At 36.6% G+C, this 24,633-nt stretch overlaps 2 protein-coding genes across 4 annotated transcripts in view; one reads left to right on the top strand and one right to left on the bottom strand.

Annotated features, from left to right (window-relative positions):
* LOC113057625 (netrin receptor UNC5A-like) overlaps positions 1-2,320 on the top strand; it is a 162,929-nt gene extending 160,609 nt beyond the window's left edge. For both annotated transcript variants that reach the window (XM_026225063.1, XM_026225062.1), the window contains one exon: positions 593-2,320. In XM_026225063.1, coding sequence (XP_026080848.1) covers positions 593-758 — 166 coding nt within the window. In that variant the 3' untranslated portion in view covers positions 759-2,320. The remainder of the gene's footprint in view (positions 1-592) is intronic.
* A 2,761-nt stretch (positions 2,321-5,081) lies between these two features.
* Positions 5,082-24,633, bottom strand: part of LOC113057623 (PDZ and LIM domain protein 7-like) — a 35,725-nt gene continuing 16,173 nt past the window's right edge. Inside the window, exons 4-11 of one of the 2 annotated variants that reach the window (XM_026225061.1) lie at positions 22,178-22,208; positions 20,421-20,596; positions 11,488-11,549; positions 10,754-10,991; positions 9,364-9,544; positions 8,621-8,741; positions 6,976-7,091; positions 5,082-5,697 (exon numbers count right to left, since the gene is read on the bottom strand). In XM_026225061.1, coding sequence (XP_026080846.1) covers positions 5,611-5,697; positions 6,976-7,091; positions 8,621-8,741; positions 9,364-9,544; positions 10,754-10,991; positions 11,488-11,549; positions 20,421-20,596; positions 22,178-22,208 — 1,012 coding nt within the window. In that variant the 3' untranslated portion in view covers positions 5,082-5,610. The remainder of the gene's footprint in view (positions 5,698-6,975; positions 7,092-8,620; positions 8,742-9,363; positions 9,545-10,753; positions 10,992-11,487; positions 11,550-20,420; positions 20,597-22,177; positions 22,209-24,633) is intronic. The other variant, XM_026225060.1, reaches the window with a different exon arrangement.

Below are 24,633 nucleotides of genomic sequence, written 5' to 3'. Positions count from 1 at the left end.
CTATCGTGCTTACAGGTTTACTTTGCAGTTTAAATAATGTATCATTAACACTGTACAGTATAGTTTAATTTTATTAATGTAAAAACATTAGTTAAATACAGTGGTTAACATTAACTAACAATGAACAGTACCTCTTAATGATTTTTTAGTCTTCGTTAATGTTAATACAAACGTTTCATAATAAATTTTTAAGTTCAAAAATTCTGTTAAGATTAGGTAATGCCCTGTAAACTAACATGAGCATAAACAAAAGTTATTAAATATATATTGCTCATTGTTCATGTTACTTATAGCAACAAATAAGAAGTTTTATCAATATATTGATATATGTTTTGATCCTTTGCAAAAAGTTTTTTTGTTATTGTGTAATCTCAAACTACTAATATATGAAGGAAAACTAAATGTAACACTGTGCATCACTGATAATTATCATTATTTTATATATAGTTTTGCAATAAAATAATATGAATGTTATGATGCTCACGAGCACTTAAACTGCAACATACAATTTTTATACTATATAAGACTTGCTCTGTCTATCCTGAATGCAGTAGTATACTGATGATTTCCTTCCCTCTGTTTTCCTCTCCAGACACATGAGTTTCTTTGCATCCAAAGCGAGCCCCACATCAGTGATTCTGGACTTATGGGAAACCCAGCACTTCCACAGCGGTAATCTCAATCAGCTTGCCGCTGTGATGGCCGAGATTGGCAAGCAGGAGGCCATGATATTCCTGGTGTCAGACGGGGAGTGCTGACACATTAAAACTGAAGCACGGCGGCCGTCTCTGAGTGATGGGGTGGAGGAAGGACACGACCCTCTGCCCGCCCCACCATAGATGAGAAACAAATCAAAGAACAGGGTTTACCCAGCTATATGAGGCCTCTTCCCCAGCGAATAGGGAATAAAATAAAACGAAGGAAGGAAAAACAAAACAAGACCAGGCTCAGGAGGAACCTGGCAGGGCTTTAAGATGTACTGTGACTGAGACAAATGCCCCTTTCTTGGAACGAAAATCCATTTGTTTTGAAAATAATGGTGTATAGAAAATCCTGCCCTCAGTCACTGACCAATATGTACTTTCTAACCACATTTGCACATTGATATATTAATATCAGACTGGAAACTAAAACAAATTGATTTGAAAGATATCAAGTGGTCAAAAATGTTTGCTATGTAAGTGAATATTTTGCAAACTAATTCAGATTTGTGACATGCATTTTGTAAATGTGTACCATTTGGCAATATGCAAACACACATATCGATGACAATTTCCTTTGGCCGACATGTTTCTTACCTCACAAAGCATTTTAAATCTTAGAGCGTTTGCTAAAATTCAGGTCGAAAACATTAAGGAAGTAAAGAGTTTTTGACGAGGGCCATCACTTGTTCCTCTGCCCCTGTGCACTTAATGTGTGTTTTCGAACTCATGAAGCCATAAAGTCCAAAATTCACCTCAGTGTAATGCTATATGTTCTGATCGGGGTGGATAATCGGCAAATAAGCACAGGATTCTGTGGATGTTTAGCTGCTGAAGGATGGGTGATCAGGGACCTCAAACGTTTTCCTAGCGGTTTTGCAGAACATTACGTTTATTTTTGCTTTCAACAGACTTTTGAGAATAGGGGTCAGATGTCCATGGCCGTCTTATGTCGATGAAACTCTTTCAATACTAGAAGTCCACAGAATTCTTCAGAAAAAAATAACATAAGTTCCCCGTTGAAAAAGATTTCTTCTTTTATAAACAGAAAATGCAATACTACCATATGTTTCTTTGCTATTCTCCTTCATATTTAATGAGTCTATTTTTCTCTAAAAGCCAATTTGGATTCAGGGCAATTTTTTGTTTGTAGGAAAAAGAATATTCTCATCACCCCCCAAAAAGCAAATGTTCCATCCAAGAAAACGTCATCGAGACTCAGCAGCTGACGTATTTTTCTAAATTCCTCCATCACACGTGTGGTTTGTTTGTGCATATCTCGCACCCTGTAGAACAGCAACACATCCATGAATGTGCATTACACAGTTTGTAAGATTGTCCGATTATTTTTCTTTGTGTGTTTGAATGTGAGAGTATTTCATTCCAAATGAAGGATGATTTGTGAGAAACTGTGGATCACAAATTGTCCGCTTTCGTCTCGACCAGTAACGACGGCCACATCTGGAGTTGATTGGAGGAGTCCGGCATGTTCTCTCCGAAGCAAGTGGAAATACACAGGCCTGTTTCACTCAGCTAACAGAGAACTCAAGTTAAAGGCCAAATTGTGCACAAGTTTTTTTATTCATGCATTTTGTGCCGTATGTTTCCATAAGATTTCACTTGGTCAGCTATTTTCTTTTCTTTGTTTTTAATCTACAAAAATCATGTATTGTTGATAAGTACTTCTATGATGCATTTTTGCGCAACCAAAGTGTATGAGCCATCTGGAGCATTTCTTTCATATCTATGCCGATTGTGATTTAATTATTATTATTTTTTATTCCTTTTTTTTGGGGGGGGGGGGGGGGGGTATACAAGGAACACGTTTCTAAATTGAACATGCATCTATTTTTCTTTTCAAGATCTCATGACTTGTGCAAGCTTGTTAATTTTGGCCATTTCAATGGTTAAACAGCTGAAATATTTAATACAGCACTTTGTAAAATAATTGTAAATGATATTTTAAAAACAAGCCAAAAAAAAAAAACTAGACAACTGACGTAACATTTGTTAAAGTATAACCTGTGAAGTGTTTGCCTACTGTTCATTGGTTATATAGCACTGAGTTCATTCTTGCAGTGTTTGTGGTTTAGACTGTTTTCGCCATACGTTTTGTTTGTACACCATCGTTTCGTTTCGTCCCGAGGCTGTTGGTTTATGGGTAATCAATCCTCAACGGTACGTCACGAGAAGACAGACGCAGCAGTAAATGATTCCTCTGTCAGAGTATTTAGACAAGGGTTTGGTGCAGAATTGTCAAATTCCTAACACTCAGGTTTACAAACAGCTCAGTTGAAACAGACATGTTATGCGTTTCTAAACATTGCCGAGCACGCAACAAAATGAATTCCTCATCAATGTTGTTCTTTTTCACTGACATAAAAGTCATTACAACAGCCTGTCATTCTAATCTCACGAAGTCGGCTTAAAACACTGAATAAAGCAGATGCCCTGATATTCACTAAAAGAAACACCGCTCTGTTTTTGACTACATTTTGTCAGCCTCATTCATAGCTGTTCTGTGTAAATGAATGTGTGAGTGTGCTATTTCTATCCACTGGCTTTCTTTTTGAACTGAAAACCGTAGAATTGTGTACCTGTGAATGTTCAATTCGATTTCTGAATTCAATGTTCCTTGCCTTTCTGCAAGTCAAAATGCTGTATTTATTACATGCCACAGCGCTTATGCAATTGTACAATTCTTTTCTATAGATATTATTCTTTTTTTTTTTTTTGGTAAAGTTATTTTTCATTTTTCTCGTCAATGTAAATTGTCGTCACTGATTTTGTGGTCATAGGAAGCCCTCTTCTGCAGAAGGTTTTCTGTACTTTTTGGACAATGATATGGATTTGTGGGTAGAATTTTGGAAATTCGTTTCTAAGTGCTTTCAAGTATTTACTTGGCCTTATGTATATATATCTCTATGAAATTTCAGAAAAGGTATGTATAGTAATTGAACCTTAAACGGATGTAAATAAATTATATATTGTTAAAAGAGAGTTGAGTGATTTGTGCTCGTGCCATCCACTGTATTTGATTAAACACATTTCACATTTGGATATAATCAGTAGTCTTGGGAATAATCATGATTTATTATTTCGGATACATGAAGAAACCCCGATTTCATAGCCATTCGTATGATTCAGTAAAACAGCACACAACAACATGACTGCAGGTGATTTATTGACTAAATGTCTCTAGCACAATTTCTTTATAAATGATTTGCATCATCTGACATAGAAAACCTCTCTATAATATGCACAAGAATACAGCAGTTTATCTTGAAACTATGAATGACACACGCAATAGTTAAAGGCCGCAATGTTATTTTAAAAAAAGGCACTTGATAGTTGATACGTAACACGTTGTCAATATAAAAAGTACAAAAATTGAGCTGTTGGTTCAAATATATGTATAGCTTTCTAAAAGCAGGATATTGGAGTGTTGCATTTCTTCCAATAAGGGAATGTTCCGGGCAGCATCAAAAAAAAAATTGTCTCTGAACCATTATATTTGGAAAAGCCATAATATTACGCATACATTGGTGATATCCATAATCAGGATTAAAAAAAAGTCACATTTGGCACCAAAATGGCCACAGAGCTTTAAATAACAGCAAGCAAATACGAGCAAAAGCTCTAAGTGACTCTGGTCATATAATATTGCCGGATCCATTTGCAGCAACGCAAAGTGTTTTTATGGTATCACAGGCCTTTCCTTAATTAGAACTACCTATCTGATTAGAACAGATGAATGTGGGATATTTAGTATTTAAGCCATGTAGAGACCATTGGTTGGGTCAGGATGAAATGCATGCAATCAGTGCTAATGCATTTCAGCGTAGTTGCCAGGGGCATTTTATTCCTCTGTGGTTTGCCATTACCTTAAGTACCCTGGCACAGCAAATCAGGCGGAGCAGAAAAGTAGGCTGCACAGCATCTAGAGGATTGAGGGGCCACTTTAAGATCCTGTCTGAGTAGATCACATGCTCAATGCTTTGGCCTACAAAATGGATTGTATGGAGTGGAGTACAACTAGATTGCTTCACTCATTACATGTGAAATGCTTTGTCCTTATTTGTGACAAGAGTGGATAGAATTTTGACAATGTACACACCCGAGTGCAGACAAGATGAACAAATCTCACAAAATAATTTCACATTTTACTAAATTAAATCAAGAAAACAAATTTTCAGCATGCTTTTTTTTTTTTGTCCAGTGGGACAATATTTCCATACCTTTCATGCATTTTTTTTTTTTTTGTGATTTTGTAAAACACTCAACTGTCATGGAAGTAAAGTCACAAAAATTGATATTCATACAAATGGCTTAATATCACTTTAGGCAATACAAAATGGGGGGAAATGTGAACATAACATACGTTTTGTGAGATTCACTCAGATGCCAAATTGGTGAACACTGAAACGAACCAATTACTGTAGATCTAAAAAGTGATAGTAAAGAGAGCAGAAGAAGAGCGTACTATCTTCCTCGGATTGACAAGGTGTCATGAATACTGTAGGTGGAGTGGGATGAGGAGGGACAGCTAAAATACTGCATCCAAATACCTTGTTATCCGTTCTGACGTCTGGCATTGGTGGTTATATCAGTTCACAAGCTGCTTCCAGTTGAATGACTGGCATCGTAACAGCAAAACCGAGGGCAGTATGTCGGCTTACTGAAGCAAGCTACCAAAACTTCAGGTCCGTGCTTTGCTGAATGACACACACTTAGTAAATGCTGATCGAAGCTGCTATAACAGCCGGTGAAAAAGAACAGAGCTGCTATATCCATCACTCTGTCAGTCAGCCATATGTTACAGGCTTCAAGTAAAGTACTTGGTCTTGTTTGGCATAGCTATAGACCCCCCAGTCTCCGTTCCGGCCCCTCCTTGATGAACAGCAGAGCCTCACACCGGAGAGAAAGCGTGACTTTTACATAATGGCTTGTCCTTCTTTGAAAAGAACGTCTTCCCCTCCAGATTGATTTGACAGATCTGAGGAGATAAAAAAAGGATTAAACAGTAGAAATTTAACTCTTATTCAATCATGAAGCACTGCAGAGGAGATGTTCAACAGCGCTATTATACAGCTGTGATTCATGATTTTCTGCTTGCTAGAAGCCAATACCATTAGGGGGAGAAACATTTTAAAGAGCATTTAATTGGATAAAATTTTGGGCTGCAAGACGAGTCATTATTTCTGGTCCATTTTTAATGGTAGTTTTGGAGAAAAATGTCTTCTAAATGAATAAACGTGTAGTTCTTTAACCTGATTAAGCTCATAATCCATTAGGGGTCTGTACGTGTGTATGTGTTTTTCTTTTTCTTTTTTTTTATGAAATGAATCCTTTTATTCAGCGAGGACACTAAATTGAGTGACACTAGAGACATTTATAATGTTTTTTTTATAATATATTTAAAGTTATTTCCATTATGAAAGTCTTTGCCTGTGCTCATTGCTGTTCTTTTGAAATTTCTATTAATTAAACAACCCTACAAAAGGTATCATGGTTTACACAAAAATATGAAGCAGCACAACTGTTTTCAAGAGACAATGAAAACTGGAGTAATGGATCAATTCATGAATTACATTTAAAATTAAATTAAAAAGTTATTTAAAACTGTAATTATATTCCACAATATTACTGTTTTTCACTGTTGATCAAATACATGCAGCTTTAGTGAGCATTAGAGACTTTCAAAAACATTTTAAAAATCTTACCAAATCAACCCTTTGAATGTCTGTATTAATGTCATGTGAACATGTTTTATAGTATATTTCAATGTCAAAATGAAATGAATTGCTATCCGACACAGACTGCCAAGCTATTAAAGAACCACATTTTTAGAGACATAATCTAATCTTTTTTTATTTATTAAGATTAAAGAGGTGATCTTAAATCAGTAGACAGATGAGTGAAAGCACCACACAATTTTTTTATTCATTGTGTTTTTGTTTTCCGCTATGAGGGGCAATTAAAATTAATCAACTGCTTAAATTATCAAAAATAATAATAATAAATGGCAAGAGCATATCCAGCGTTTCCATAACATACAATAAAATGGATGTCTTCGTTTTTCTGGAATTTGAACAAGGAAGAAGAATATTCTGAAAGATCATTAATTAAGTGCATGCAAACATGGCCAATGTATGACGTTTGAAGGGAAGGGTCTAGGTTCTCGGGATAGGGAACCATTTCTTGATGTGTTGTGTGGTGCAGAAAGTTTAGGATGGAGTTTCGTGACAGGTCCCAATGCATTAAAATGACTTACAGCACAGACAAAGCAAGTGTCATGCCAGCTGTAGCCCAGCGCCTCAAGGAAACGGTCTCCTGCATCAATCTTGAAGTCACAGCCATGGCATTTGGTACCAAACATCTTTTCATAGTCTGCAGAGAAAAACAAACCAACCAAAAAGTGCCTGTTAAAGAGTGCGAGGAGGAAATGCTTGGTCAGAAACAGAGAGAATGAGACAAGAAAAGAAATGTGTTACTGAAAGGAAAAAGAAAGGAGATTACATTTTCTAGCCCTCACATGCTTGGTGTTTGATAACAGACACTGGTCCAGATTCTTACATAGATTGCCCCAGTTTTACCCATTAGGGAAGACTTAAAAGTAGCAGGATTTACGTCCCGCACGCAAGATAAGTAGTTTAGAGCACAATCCTTTTAATGTGCTGAGACTGCAGCTTTTTTTATCAACACTAGCTCTTTATTTCTAACAGAAACAGCTGCCCACTTGCTGCTGACACAAGACCAAAACTCTTCAAAGCTGTAAAGCAGCAGAACTGCAATGCAAGCCTGTTTACACAATAAAGGCATGCACTCCCTTCAGATAGCTTAATGTCTGTTTATGTAAGATTAGGAGCCCAACAAATGTGACAATGTGATTAACTGAACTACTTGAATATAAATTAAACATGGAAGGTGGCTGAATTTAGCAACTTTCTACCGCTTGGGAAACTAAATGAATAAACAAGCACAGCTTAACATTGCAAATTTCACAACTGAATTCAAATTCAAAGAGTTATGCCATGGTTCTCATGCAGGACTGTAGGTTCGACTCGGATCCACAACATTTCCGAGCCCATTCTCCCACCTGTTTCCTATCCTCAGACTAATTGTTCCTATAAAAGCGTCAAAAAAATCCAAAATAAAAGAACAGCTGTCAGAGGCTTGGCCTGGTGGGTAGCACACAAACTCTTATACTGTGCTTAGAGCTGTGGAGCTCATGTTTGCAAAACAGGTTTGAATCTAATGTTTCTCATTCCGCTTCCCAATAATTTCCTTTTTTAACTCTCACTGGTCCTTTAAAGGAAAGTGGCAAAAAAAATTAACAATTAAATTAAACCTGTTGGCAAAACCGGTTTGAATCCAATGCTTCCCACTCCTCCTACCCCAAAATATAATGCCACAGTTCTCACTGGTCCTATAAATAATAATAAAAAATAAAGTAAAATGCATGTTCAAAGCAGGCTTGCAATATTCCAGATGCCCTATTACCATTAAATTATTGCATCTCTTGTCATTCCTATAAATGTAAGTGTAAAACAGGTTTTTAAACAGGACTTCAAGCTGGGCTGCTCATATAGTCAACATGACTTTGAATCCATCTTGTGATTTGAATCTAATTTGAATAAACAAAAAAGGCAAAAAACAAACAATCAACAGTATTAATGGTTTCATTGAGCACCAAAGCACTTTCTACTTATGGCGTATTTAAAGTAGATTCTCAAGCATAAAAGTTCTCAGCAAAGCTCCTAATCAATGTGCAGGGCCGGTATGGAGCAGGTTTGATGTCTGAAGTGAAGTGGCAGCATTTGAATGATTAAACACCACAGGAGCCCGCGTTCGGCTCTCAGCGGAGGCTGTCGATAAGATGTGCGGCCGGGCGTGCGAGAGGGCCTGCGGTCACTCACCTCTCTCGCAGTAGGGCTCTCCCTCCTCCATGTAGAAGGCCTGGTTCCTGATGGGCATTTTGCAGGCAGCACACAGGAAGCACTGTACGTGGTAGGTCATCTTCAGGGCATGCATGATTTCCTGCAGAGAGGACAGAGAGGTGTGAGGGAGCTGTGCATGCAATCTATGAATTCACACTTTGAAAATCACTCCACTCTCACTTTTAAACTTTCACTCACACACACACACAAACACACACACACACACACACACTTTAACCCACTGGAACTACTCTTCCTTACCAGCTTCATACAATCAGAATCAACAACGTTTTTGATGTCATTTTGACATACTGATGTATTCTAACATTCCCTTACCTTATATTTTGTATTTGCTTTCTGTGTTGTATTTAAATTCAAATTTTAAACTAAATTAAATTTATGCATTTAGCAGACACGACTAACAGTGCATTCAGGCTATTGTTTTGTACCTATCATGTGTTCCCGAGGAATCGAACCCCCAACCTTGCTCTACCAATTGAGCTACAGGAACACTATTTAATGCATTATAGTGATTAAATCCTGGTAATGCTTAATAATAAGTTCTGTAAAATATATCAAATAATGCTTAAATTAGTGAATATGAAGATTTAGAACAATATATGAATTTAACTAGTCCACCACTCAAGTTTAATTAGTTCAGTGCAGATACCATTGTGAAACCCTATTCTAAAGACCTGCAGAACAATAGGAAATGCAGTTACCCCAGTTATCTTCTTCTTGCATTTGTCACAGTTGGGTGAGTAACGGTTGTCGTAGCACTTGGTGCAGTAAATGGATCCTTTTTCCTCAAAGAAGCCCCCCTCGTCCAACATCCTTTTACACTGACAGCACTTGAACTCCTCTGGGTGCCAGGAACGACCAAGCGCCACCACGTAGCGTCCCCTAGAACCCGGACACACAAACACAGGCTTACAACAAAAGCTTTTACATTGAAGTGAAAGGGTCAGCTCGGGCATCAGCAGCTGGGTTTAGCACTCTTAAGTGTTCAGTGTGCAAAAGCAATTCTAATGGAAATAGTAGGTCAGACGCAGAAACCCACTCCATTCCATATTGATTCTCCATGGCAGAAAGCCCAAGTATGTGGTGATATTTCTGTGCTTTGTGTATTTTAAGAAATATTGCTGCCTTACAAAGTTTGACAACCTTTTTTTCCTCCCCATGTTTTGTAAGTAATGTAAGTAATTACATTTAGTGCATAGTCATCATTGATTTGGAGGTATTTTGGGCTGTCTGCAATGGTTAGCTTTGGGATTTTAAAGGAATAGTTCACCCAAAAATGTCTGAAACGATTTGCTAAAAAAGTACTTACCCACAGGTGATCTGAATGGGTTTGTTTCCTCATCGACACAGATTTGAGGAAATTTAGAATTAAATCACTTGCTCATCAGTGGATCCTCTGCAGTGAATAGGTACCAAACAGTGCAAACAGATGCTAAAAAAACATCACAATAATGCAAAAGTCACCCACACAACTCCAGTCCATCAATTACGTATTTTGGGGTGAAAACCTGCGTGTTTGTTTTAAACAAATAATTTATTAACATTTTTTACTTCACTAAATAAAAAATGTCAAACTGTTGCTTCCGGCTAAAATACAAGTGAGGCAATCCCCTTCCTCTCACATCTGAATCCACAGTCATATTTGTTTAAAACTGTTTTGGTCTGTACATATTACTCTCCTTATTCAGACGAAATTTATTTTTCACTGGAGAAAGCGATATTATGGACAGAAGACACGTATTTTAGCCGGAAGCAATGGTTTGGAGTCTGGATGGATGTGTGTCTTAAAAACACGCAGTTTTCACTTCACAAGATGTTAATTGATGAACTGGGGTTGTGTGGATTACTTGTATTGTGAGGTTTTCATCAGCTGTTTGGACACTCGTTCTGACGGCACCCATTGCATACTGCAGAGGAACCAATGGTGAGTTAATTATGTGACGTTAAGAAACAAATTTATCAATATCTTAGATGGACTGAGAGTGAGTAAATTGTCAGCTAAAGTTCATTTCTGGAGAACTATTCCTGTAACTGCAAATTTTCAGTCAGTGCTGAAGTTTGACTCCAGAGGCGGTGGAGCTCCAGCCGTACCTAATGATCTTGTTGCATGCGGCGCAGAGCGGGGTGCGGCCGCTGGAGTCGGCAGGGTTCTGCTGCGCTGCCTGCATGATGGAGCTGCGATTCTGCATGGGAGTGGGTTGGACTGGCTTCTGGTGCTGCGTCACCACCGTGCTTGTCTTTTCTGGGTGGTAACGGTCTGCAAAACTGGCATCCGTCACCCATGGTGGCCGGCAGGCTGGACCAGAATCGGCCGATGCTTTAGCTGTCGCTAAAAAAAAAAAAAAAAAAAAAAAAAAAAGAAACAAGAAGACAATAAAACTCTATACAGATATTTTTTCAGCACTTCCTCACTATGGGTCAACAGAGACCTGTTACAAGTGTGTACATTTTTATGGGCTGCTATTAAAACGAGTGCAAATGTAGTCTAAATTAGCTTGCTTTTATTCAGGGACCAACCTATAACACAAAGACATCTATCGAGACACTGCTAACACCATGAGAGGAGAGCATTAGGAGTGGCTCATGGTTTAATTCAGCTCAAATAAACCACATCTCAAGAGAGTGATAATTGACTCATATTAGCATCTTTGCCATTATGTCTTATTTTTCCCATTAACAACAGGCCTGTCTGGGCCAGCCAGGCCTCTTTGTGAATGAGTCCGTGTTTTATGGGAGTTAAGTCCTCCCTGTGGGAGCGAATCTGGGCCGTGAGTCAGTGTGCACTGTGAGAGTCAATCTATTCTGTCGGTTCTGATAGTACTTACCTTGAACTTCATCAGCTTTGTCTGCTGGCTTGGACTTGGCAGGACAGGGAGTTACTCCGTGACTGTAGAAGAAAAATTTCCTTTAAGTACACATGGCGTGCTAAAACAGCTTTAGCCAGTGCCAATGAAAATGTTTTTAAGCTACACAACACAACCTCTGACATCTCCATCCTGGACAGAAAGTACTCTCCTGAACAAAGCAATGAGATTAAAAATACTTCACAGCATGTCACTATAAGCAAATGAAAATAAAAGGATGGATGTTTTTTGCTTCATTTAAAAAAAAAAAAATATTGTCAAAATTCAGTAAATCCGATAAATGTAAAATGTGGTGTTTTTTTTTTTTTTTTTTTTTATTTATTACAGCCTGGCATAACAAGAATAATATATATATATATATATATATATATATATATATATATATATATATATATATATTATATAAATGTTCACGGAATTTTAAGATTTTATTCATTTACATGACTTTTCACTTCTAAAATTAGGCTACTTAATTATCCAGGTTTAAAATAAATAAACCCCTACGAATCTAATTTTAAAAATATTTTTTTATTTGTTTTAGCTTCTTTTAATGTTTTTTTTTTTTTTTTTGCCTTATTTATATTAAATATAAATTTGATGTGACCTTGGGACCCCCTTGGAAGTCAGATTTAGACTTGTGTTGCAGCTGTAGCATTCATGAGCTTTTTATCGTACATCATCTGAATGAAATGAAATAAGCATATCCAGATCCTGTACTTCATCATAACTACATGATCACACAAGAATGACACAGTCATGAGCTTTCCAGATGTGTGTTTGTGATTTTGTGTGCATGCTCTTCCTCATGTTTGATGTCCTAGGTGTAAACATGTCATTCACATATACAGAGAAAGTCAAACAAGTTTCATCTCCAAACACTGCTTTAAATGAGACCAGCTGGGCAAAGCAAGATATAGAACGATTGAATCTCTAGCCGTAAATTTGTTCAGAAAGCGAATCTACCCACACCGATTCCACACAATGTCTAATTAATCTCTGGTTTGCATAAATCCCAGTCTGAAAAACATTTCAGTTCTGTTCCAAATCCTAGTGAGCTGCCCACCTAGGCAATATTTTTAGGCCTCATAGCCACAACCAAAACAGGAAGCCTGTTCCAAACAGTAGGCAGCAAAATTACACTCGTTTCTCACCTTGTTTTGGATGAAATCTAAGCTAAAATTGCCATCTCAGAATGCACTGCACTGAATTTTATCTAAAAGCTGCAGAATTTGATCAAAATAAAATGGTTCCATCTATTTTAAAAATGCAGTATTTTACGTAATACTTCGGTTAAGCAGTGCTTCCAATATTTAACTTAACTAGGAAGATCTAAATCCATAATCTATATGCTGAAAAAGGCTACTTAAACCAGGCTAAGTTGGCCTGGAGTGAATTAAATAACAATAATAATATAAAAAAAATTGTAAAAAATTGTTTTTACCATCACTTCTCCAAAGAACTAGGAAACCGCAGCGCACAAAATGCTAAAAATGTTGAAATGAAGAAAAGAGATCAAGCATAGCTTTAAGAGAATAAAGGAGGACAGCAGAGAGTTTCACAATGTTTTATGTACTCAAGAGACATGAGTCAACAGATTACTTTATCTTATTGGAGACAGAACCAGAGAAACAGCGATCGGATGACATCATAATAGTGAATTATGTTAAATTACAGTCAGGAAAAGAAAAAAGAGAATGAAATATAAAGGAGAAAGAAAGTTCACAGAATCACAAGGGGGCTACACAACACAAACAGAAAGAAAGAAGGAACAATAGTAACAGTCGATGATGGATAACTCCTCTGAACAAGCACAAAAATAACAACAACGATAAAATAACATGATTATCAGTTTGTAGAAACGATACCACTTGAAAGAGACTATGTCACACCAACAGCATTCAGATATTCCTAGCGGGAACTTGACTGTAGGGCTCAGTTTGCAAGGTTTTTCCGACTATGCCTGCATTTCTTTTCACACGTTTGTTTTTGCAATTTTTTTAACTTTTATTTTTTTTACTTTTTTTCATTAACTTGACAACTCCCCCAATCCCCAATTTTTCTTGTCCTGGTATAGCTGGGGTCGGTGTTCACCCATAGCTGGCACGCGGTGTTGCAGCGGTGCATTTGTTTCTAGAGCGACTGCATCTCAGCCACCTCGGCCGTCTGATGCCTGGGAGGCAAAGCATTCAGTACTTGATGTTGAGGGAACGGGCGGATCTCTCGTGATGCCAGTCTCTCAGCCTGGCATAGCGGGGACTCTGAATCTCAGAGAGGAACTTTTCCCTGCCATTCAGTGCACGACAGAAGACAGGAAATTAGGAGAGTGGTGAGAAAAAAAAACAGAAGGAGAGAATGACATGCACATGCACATGCATACACAAAGACAAAAGAAGAAAACGCAAATTAAGTTGAGAGAACTGCAAAATAGAAAGGAAAGAAGAATGAATAAGAGATGCAACGTATGTAAGTAGTGATGGATTCAGAAAAAAATGTAAATAAAAATCAGTGGATCTGTAGACAAACCAGGCCCAGACAGAATCTGCAGATATTATCCCAACTTTTTTTGTAAATGGAATTGAGAATGAGAGTACTACACGCTTACTGGCAGCACAATCTAATGAGCCAAAAGTTTTGAGGCTGTTTGCACACAAGAGAGAGAGTTTTGAAGGAAAGCAATGCAAAACGTGCAAATAAAAAGATCACCTTACTATCACTTTTGATCAATTTAAGACAGTATTTATTTCCTTTTAAAAATCTTTGTGACTTCAAACTTTTAAAAACTAGTGTACTTAAAAGCCAACAACTCCTCTGCTCTTGTGGCCTTATGAGATGACAAAATTTCTCATGCATTGTGCAACACTCCATAAACCCTTGCATTTGTCCTATACACAAACATCATTCCCATCAAAAATCTATTAATTTAAATTGATATCTGAAATAAACTATCGATAAAACTGTATTTTATATATGACATGCATTAATATTCTGCAGAAATCTGAGGGCATGTTTCTGTGAAGGTCTGATTATAAGACACACAACACTCAGGGTATGAAGTTATACTGCAAATGCACAGATCCGACAACATAATGCCGATCAAAGCATATTTTCAGCATCTCTCCGCAGAGAGCTGAACACCGTGATCTCCTAATGAGAGTGGTAAAATGTCAGAGGCAGCGATTTAATGCTTCAAACTGCACTCAATTAGCAAGTTCACACACAGCTCTTTACCTGGACCTTTTCAAGTTCTCATCATCCGGGTCCTGCACTGAGGGAAGCAGGAGAAATACAGATCAGACCCACCATCTGACACACAAACACAATATAAAATCCACTGCCAATATCTGAACAACGCTATAAAACACTTGAGGACCGCTGCTTTTAAAAGACACAACAATGGTTGACTGCACAGCTCTTTCCTACCACTTACTCAAGAGCAAATCAAAGCCACTCAGTCTCTAGATGGCATAAAGGAGAAAATCTCAGCCATAACCCTTTAAGCTATACATACAGTAGACAACATTTCCCACTTCTTTATGATCTCACTCTCAATATCAGATCAGCAGTTGGGTCCTCTAGGACGCTTTCATTCCCTCCTATACTAAGATTAGCCCCTGCCACTAAAGTATTAAGTAAAGATGGGATTTAGGAGAGGGAGTTTTTTAGGAACATGGGAACAGCTGAGAGCTAGAAATGTATTTACAGGGATGCTAAAAATGCATCAACCGGACGTCTGGTCTGGAACGCAATTTTAAAAAATCTCATACAACGTAGAAAAACAAAGATTTCTTTGCATTTATACTGATTTTTAATCTGAGAGGTTTTTTTTCTTTTTACAATGTGTTGCTTCTACCTGTAACTTTTCAGTACATTAACATTAGTTCATCCAAATGGTAACATGAAATTACAATGAGCACCATCTACATATAATAATAGATTTTAGAACAAAAGTTTTATAGTTTGCAGGTGTCCATGAATCGCCTATTTTACAATGTCTCTAAATCAACTCAAGTAAAATGAAACAAAACAAAATTAAAAAAATTAAATTAAATATTTTCCAAGTACCAAATAACCAGAGATTATAAATGTTATGGAAAGTAAATTACTACTTTGACTAGATTAGTAAAAAAATAAAAATGCTTTGGGTTGGATTTCTTGCACAAATAATCATATTGAGATGTAGCACAGTATGTATAGTTTTATATCATGATTAAATATTTTGGTCCTAACTCCCACCCTTACTTAGGAATGTCTTTTTCCACATTACTTTACAAATTACTGACTCTCTGAGAAATTATCTTTCCAAAGAAACCCATTGACACAGATGATCTTATACTGAAAAGCCCAAATGAGAAAGACAACCGCTCTGAGAGGAGTATACGGTGCTGACAGGCTGCGGTCTGAACGTGTCTGACTTACTGAAGTCAGTGCCTGTGAGCTGGGCCAGGATTCGGAAAGAGCGAGACTGGGTGGTGCCGGTGCGTGGCTGCCAATCCTCCGTATCCTGGATCAGTCTCTTCTTACTGCGATCGTTGGGGATGAAACAGGGCATGTTTTCCACCCGCAGACCGTGCCTGGAGACATGAGTCCTCCGTGAACTCAACTCATTCACCACAACAGCACAGCACACCACAACAAAAAAAAAAGGATTCGCCAAATGGCTTCACGTAATGCGTGCAGCACAGGATGAGATGACTACACCAAACACAGTGAGGGAACATGTAGTACATGAGGATCCAAGAAAACAAAAAACTAAATCTGGGCTGCATTACTTCCCTTGCAAAAACTTACCAAGGTAACCAAAGTTTCTGACAACAGTTACTACAGGTATTGCACCAAGCTATCACAAATCTATAGTAACTATTTTTATTGTGCAGAAACTATGATTAGCATTGTAAATTTTGTAAGGTGATGTTTTAGCACTATGGTTTTCAGTCAGGGGCCCTGAAAGGTTTTTGAGGGGGTCCGTGGAGAATCATTTTCATTTTTGATAATTTATATTTATATATATATATATATATATATATATATATATATATATATATATATATATATATATATATATATATATATATATATATATATATATATATATATTAATAATAATTAATAATAATAAGAATAATTAATTTTCATTTAATATTTTTTAACAATTAATGTTCATTGTGTTTATATGTTATTTATAAATTAATTAGTTATTAATATTACATTATTGCATTAAATTACTTTTATTTTATTAATTAAATTACAGCCAAAAGTATTACATTAACTTGATTACTAAGAAAATGAAACAAGCAAATTAGCAAATACAAACAAATAAGTTCATTAATAAGAAAATTATTTCTTTTAAAATAAAGTAACCAAATAAATAAATGAAAAGCAACAATTTACGTACATTAACAATGTTCATTATTTTATTTGTCAATTTTATCTAACAACTAATTGCGCTTTTGTTAATTACAATTCATGTAATTTGTATTAATTCAATTATTAATTACGAATTATATTTTATAATGTTGTGATGTTAATTGTGTTCTAGCTTGTTTCCTTTTCCAGCTTTATAATAGACATTCACACAATTAATATTTTTGGCTCTGTCACGATATGTTCCTCCATTGAAATTCACTTTGCAAAAAAAAGCATCTGCTTGTTGTATAAATGTCATAATGAACATTATTTTTTAAAAATGACACATACAATCATTAATTGTATCATTTAACTATATAATGCAGTAATGCTAACAGTCTGCATGAAAGGTTTTTGTTTTTATACTAGGGTCCATGGGTTGGCTAAGAGGTCTGGTCAGGGTCCCTGGGTCTGTAAAGATTTTAAACCCTGTTTTCACACATTAGATTCAGAACTACATGCACACAAAATAATACATCAAAACACCCACGAAATGTGATTTCAGTTCAGACTCCACATCATTGCCTCATGCTCTAATGAAGTCACAGAGAGTTCATGACCACATTTGTTAATAGTTTCAAACGACCCAGCTAAAGTGCCGCATTTCAATACAGTTCAACTACTGAGTGAAAAGGCAATGAAACACGGTCTAATGTCGTCAAAAGCAAGAGTTTATATTAGTGAGGTCAGCAGCAGGTCTACGTTCTTTCAGCGAGTGCATTCGAGCCACAAGCATTCAAGCACTTACTTCCCCTCAGAGTACAACTCCTCATAGAAGGCTTCTCCTCTAATGAACGGGAGAGTGAAGGAAGACAGAAAAAAACAGGATGGAGAAAAAAAAGGAAGAGGAGCACAAATAACAATAGAGAGAAAGAGATGCAGCAGAACAACAAAGAACACAACAGTGTCCATTAAAGAAGCCTAGCTTTAGACCGAGTGAGTGGAGGCCATCCGCTGATCTCCACCACTGCGGTCTGAAATATCAGCATTGGAACCAAGCTGTACATTTACAATCCCTTAATGAATAATTACAGAGTGAGACCCCGCTAAGATGTGAGAAATCTGCCATCTCCTAAAGCCAATACTGCAACAATGCAGGCTTGGGAATAGGGAAAGATCAATTCAGTTTAGGAAAAAACATATATGGAAACAGATGAGGCAGATCCACAGGGATGGGATTCCACAGCCAAAAACAATAACTGCACACAGTTCTCAGAACAGGGGGGAATAAGGAAAGGCATTACTAACTTGTCAGGAACTTCCATCTGTAGAATGACAAAGGAGGTAAAAAAAAAAAAAAAGAAGAGAAGGAGAGAAAATAGTTTAGGAATAAATCACAGAGAAATGCAGAGAAGAATAAACAGCATTTAGAAAGACGTGATGCAGAGATAAACAAAGCAAATTGCGGGTTTTAGTGGGGAAAACAATCACAGTGTGCTATGTGAGTAACGCAATGGAAAACTTTAAAACATGAGCTGTACCTCCAAAAGTTAAATGATTCTGTTCTTTTAGTGTGTGTTTATTATTAAAAACATCCCTGAAACTTCAGCCAAATATTACAGCCACTAGATCCAACTGCCATTATTACCCTAAATACATGTTTCCCAAAATTTTGACCTATGATATATGATGTTTCCAGTCATTTGTGACTACTGGATAACATCATTTTATAGAGATTTTGATTTCTAGCCAATCAATCATTAAATATTCGAAAGTTGAGCAAGTAGAATTTTTTTTTTTATTATTAGAAAACATGAATTTACAGCCTATTTGAAAAAGGTTTTATATTTTATTTTAAAGTGTAATTTATTCCTGTTATTGCAAAATTTTCAGACGCCATTACTCTAATCTTCAGTGTCATATGATCTTTTCATTTTTCACAGTGTAATTCTACGATTCCAAATGTTGGAGTAAGTACAAAAAGAAAAATAATCCTTTTTTTTTTTTTTTTTATCCAGTAAGCATGCAATAAATTGATCAATAAAGTCACAATAAAGACATTCATAATGTTACAATAAACATCGATTAAAAATTTCTTTTTTTTATTCCCATTCAAATAATCCTATTAAAAAAATTGGAGAACCTTTAATTATTTCCCGCAAAATTATTGGTTTTCATCAGTAATACATAATAATAAGGAGAAGAACCAATATAATAACAGAGCACCTAACTGAAGACTGAAATATTGGCTGCTGGAAATTACATTTTATCATCACAGGAATAAATGACATTTTAAATTATATTAGAATAGAAAACCCAATACTGTATGTATATATATATATAACAGAATTTATATATAATTTAACCATTTTTGATGACATCATTGCATCAAACACTGCAAGCAACAGTGCCCCTCAGAGTGAACAGTCGTAAAAACAAGCTTGAAGTCGTGCAGTGCTGTAAACATGCTCAGAATACAGACATGGCCGAGGTCTCCATGTACTCTGGAGATCACACACACACACACAGTGCTGGGTCGTAAACACACTCACAACACTCCAGCAGCCGAGCTCTGATTCACCTTCCGTCCCTCCACTACACTCCAAATCTCCAGAGCTTTCGACTCCGGTTCTTAGCAGAAAATGTTCCCTCAATCCAATTGAAGTTCAAGTCTTATTTTATTTTATTTTTTTCAGCTTTTGAATAAAACAAAGAGGTCATCTATTTAAATAAAACACCCCCTTCATGCAATTTGTTTGTGAGGAAACTTGTGTTAAGGTGGAATCATACAGGAGCCTTTCCAAGTAAGGCTGTTAAGTAATTCAGCACCGGGCAGTAACGGCACGTTGAGGGCTCAGCAGATTTTATGGGAGGGTCTCGACTCTATAAACAGCAACAGACAACATCAAGTCCTGGCCTAAAGACAGATTTTAACCTTCTCGACCTGGATAGATCAAAACCTTGGACCTACCAGACTCCTTCGCGTATATATGTTAAAAAGCAGCACCGTTTTCTGCCTTCAACTTTGCCGGACTTGACTGCTAACATCTGGTGTTTTGATCATCTTAAATAAAAGTGCTCGTTAAAATTCAGGACCTTGGCAGAAAAGAGGTGCAGAGCGACCCTGAATAGGGATGACGAAGAGTAAAACAGATGAAGACGGTGTGTTCGAATGGATCCCAGAGCAGTCTGGTCACCAGGGTGGCGATGCAACCGCCTGTTCCAACAAGGAAAACAGACACAGCTGTTTAACGCCATGCTGTTTACTCCAAGCATACACAATAAATCCAGAGAACCGCTAAAGGCCAGACTCTTGAACTCGCTGACCCCAAATCTCCTGCCACCACACCTCACTATGCAGGAACTCAAAACTTTCAGAGCCACAATCCAGACAACGGTGAGATTCTTCAGGTGTTATTATCTGTCAAGTATTGCTGCATGAGCTCATTATTGGGGACTAAGCTCATCAAACATTTCCCATGGTGATCAAAACTCACTTTAAAAGACAGAATGAGTCTGAGTCTCTGTCGGAGACCTGGCTCGTCACCTACCCATTGTGAGGCTGCGGCGAGTTGAAGTTAAGTTTGGGGGCGTATGACACCGGCTTGATGACAGGCCCCTTGCTGGCACTGCCAGGGGCTGCAGAGAATGGCCGCGCCATCTTGTTTATGGTCGTGCTCGGTGCAAATGAGTACTTGGGCTGACTGGATGCAGGTGCGAGTGAATCCTGAGTGTGGAGAAAGAAACAGTGCAAAGGCAAAACCATGCAGGTCAAATCATGCACACAAACTAGCAGCAACACAGGTAAACACACAATCCCAGATATGTTTTTTTTATGCTTAATGCTTTCCAATAGTGAGAAATATCTGCAGGGCGGGGATGGGGAAGCTGGATAATCCATGTTTTCTCACAGCAAATTAAGAACACATTGAGAGTGGAGTTGGATTGTTTGAGAAGTGCGAACACACCCTGGTCACAAATATTTATCTTGAGACCAGGCCAAGGTACAGCTGAAAGCTCCTCCTTGATTTCAGCTGCACTCTGCTCTTGACTGAATTTAAAGTAAAATTATAACTTGATGACCAGGATTATAACAGGCACTGTTGCAGAGACCCGAGCTATGGGCTTTTGCAGCCACATGAGGGTGCAATTTCAATTTCTCTTTCAGTTAATTATTTTTTAAAGGCAGTTAAAAATCTGATAGTTATTAACAATCAGTTATTTATTATTATTATTATTATTATTATTATTATTATTATTATTATTATTATTATTAGTTAATTCTACTATAAAATAACATTTTTTTTACATGTTAATATGTGTTTTTACCATACATTCCTTTAAAAACTTAAATATACATGTCATATGTGTCAAATATCAAATGAAAAATAAATAAATAAATAAATAAATATACACACAAACACTCACAATATGAAATGTTTAAAATTGTAAATGCAATATTTTATAAAATAATATTTCAAGTTACATTATTAAAATAAAATAACAATATAAAAGCACAAAATTAAAAGAATGTATTGTGATTATAATTTGCATTTACTTTAAATTGCATTTAAATTCTACAGTTAGAAATATAAATGTAAAGGCTATAAGTTTATGAACTTGCTGTTATAGTATGTGCAGATGGGTCTACTGGGTAATGTAGAATTCAATCTGGGTTTGTGCATTTTCTGGCGATGCAAATTCAACCAAACCAAAAAATGCTGAAAGTTTAAGCAAGACCAAAAGTAAGATGCTTTAACATTTGAATCAGACAAACCACCCAAACTTCCGCAATATATGGCAACCAGCACAAGAAAGCCAAAAGAGCCATGGAACTTACATGAGAATGAGTTACGAAAGAGCTATGAAGCTCTATGTTTGTAGTCTGTTATGCGTGTGGGATTTCACTTAGATATACTTTGGGGAAAAAGTTATCCCAAGAAATGAGCTAAATCTGAGAAAATCTTCCTATGGGAAGTCAAAGGATGTCCCCAAACATAAAAATAATTCAGAAATAAATAGTAAAATATATATATAAAAGCTTTCTTTCAGGGGCTATATGAAGATATAATGACCTTACATAAAATCAAATGAAACATCTATGGCATGGCATTTAGATAGCTAGGTGTGTGTGTGTGAGTGTGTATGTGTGTGTGTGTGTGTGTGTTCAGTTCTGAAGTATTCAAAGCAGCTGAGAACTTGAGAACTGATCTAAATGTGTTTCTTCAGATATCAGGTGCTGGTTGAGTGGACTTGTGAAAGCTTTGCAGTTCTGTCTGACACAAGAGAAAAAGGGCAACTGTCTTACGTTCTGCTCTCCTCCGGCAGGATTAAAAGCTCTGCAGAGAGAAAAGTAGAGAAAGAATTCACTTAAGCTCATTCATAAAAAGTACTCCTTTAACTGCAATGATTCAAATGTTAACTGAGGACAGTCTAATGGACAGAGAGACATCTGTGCCAAATCGGTTCTTTCTGGCTCCAAATCTGAATGGAATGCTGCAGCTGTAAATGTGCACCAATACCTGATGGCTGTCTAAATGATTCTGAATGGACTCAAACATGGAGTAGAAATGTATCAGATTTGGATGAAAATTTCTGGTTACTGAAGTCATAAACACTAAACACTGACAATAAAAAAACCTTTTTAAACTATGCTTTTATTTTTTCATTTTAGATCATACTTCTTCTATTAACAAATGAACAAAAATGTATCAAATGCTATTCTGAAGTATCCTAACGCATCACTTAAATATTACATATAGATGAACATAGTAATCAAGCAATTAAGCAGTTGAATAAAGTAGTTAGGTTCAAGTTTGACTTTGAGCACTCTTAAATACATTTTAAAAAAAGTATTTTAAAAAGTACAAATATATATATATATATATATATATATATATATATATATATATATATATATACACACATACACACACACACACACACACACACACACACACACACACAGTGGGGATCGAAAGTTTGGGCACCCCTTGCAGAACCTGTGAAAATATGAGTAATTTTCAAAAAATAAGAGAGATCATACTAAATGCATGTTATTTTTTATTTAGTACTGTCCTGAGTAAGATATTGTACATAAAAGATATTAACATTTAGTCCAAAAGACAAAAGAATTGCTGAAATTATTAAAATAACCCCACTCAAAAGTTTGGGAACCCTTGGTTCTTAGTACTGTGTTCTGTCACCTGATGATCCACGACTGTCTTTCTGTTTTGTGATGGTTGTGCATGAGTCCCTTGTTTGTTCTGAACAGTTAAACTGAGCAGCGTTCTTCAGAAAAATCTTTAAGGTCCTGCAGATTCTTCGGTTTTAAAGCATCTTTGCATATTTGAACACTTTCAAGCAGTGACTTTATGATTTTGAGATACATCTTTTCAGACTGAGGACATTTGAGGGACTCAAACAGAACTATTTAAAAAGATTCAAACATTCACTGATGCTCCAGAAGGAAACAAGATGCATTAAGAGCTGGGGGGTGAAAACTTTTGAACACGATGAAGATGGCCAAATTTTTCTTATTTTGTTGAAATATAATTGTTTTCCATTTAGTTCTGCCCTTCGTAAGCAACAGAAGATACTTGTATGTTTCCCGGTACACAAATTAAGTACAATTTACATTGATCTTCAAATTCCAAAAGTTTTCACCCCCCAGCTCTTAATGCATCTTGTTTCCTTCTGGAGCATCAGTGAATGTTTGAATCTTTTTAAATAGTTGTGTTTGAGTCCCTCAAATGTCCTCAGTCTGAAAAGATGTATCTCAAAATCATACAGTCACTGCTGGAAAGGGTTAAAATATGCAAAGATGCTGGAAAACTGAAGAATCTGCAGGACCTTAAAGATTTTTCTGAAGAACGCTGCTCAGTTTAACTGTTCAGAACAAACAAGGGACTCATGCACAACCATCACAAAACAGAAAGACAGTCGAGGATCATCAGGTGACAGATATATATATATTGCAAGTAAACAAATAAATGCATAGCTTCTCAATAAATCTGATTTCATAAGTACAGCATTTGAGACTGCAAGACACTGCTGTCAATGCTATGTTACCCAGATATCAAAGCACCACAGTATTACCATGTATGTTACCGTGTACAGACCAATACTATCACTGTACTCAAGATAAGCATTGTATTCAAGAACTTCTTCCTTAAACTGGACCGTCTAGGTTAGTTTGACTAGGCTGGAAAAATAGCTGCATTCCATCAGTAACTCCCCATGAGTCTGCACTTCCTGTGCCAATACACCACTTCCTGCGACAGCAAGGGTGTCCTCTTGCACAGGGGCCTGCTTACAGATATAGAAGAAAACAGCACAACCAGTCTGTTTTACAAGAGTTATCTGTTCCAGAAAATGGCACCGGAAATGAACAGTATCCAGTTCAACATTTAGACGCAATATACAGCTTCACTATAGTTTCTAATCTCAATAAGCAATCGATTTTGCTTAATTAATAAGCAAGCCATACAAAGTTTTCATAAAATGCAATATACAAACTTTTCTTCGCTTTCTAAACAAAGATGAAATCTTCACAACTAATATGCTTAAAATCAACATAAAACTGAATGTGCACATAATTTTACATCCATTGCAAAACAGCAACAGTAGATTAAGCCTAAACATCTGTCTATTAGTAAACAGACTGTGCAGCCTACATAATGTTAGCCAATCAGGAAACCCATTTCCCAGCCAAAAGCAAGATATTGCATTTTGACAAGATTATGAAGACAAACACACTGAGAC

This window comes from Carassius auratus, chromosome 39 (assembly GCF_003368295.1).
Source record: "Carassius auratus strain Wakin chromosome 39, ASM336829v1, whole genome shotgun sequence".
NCBI lineage: Eukaryota > Metazoa > Chordata > Actinopteri > Cypriniformes > Cyprinidae > Carassius > Carassius auratus.
Note: the sequence above shows the minus strand (reverse complement) of the source record. Positions and strands in the feature narration are given on the sequence as shown.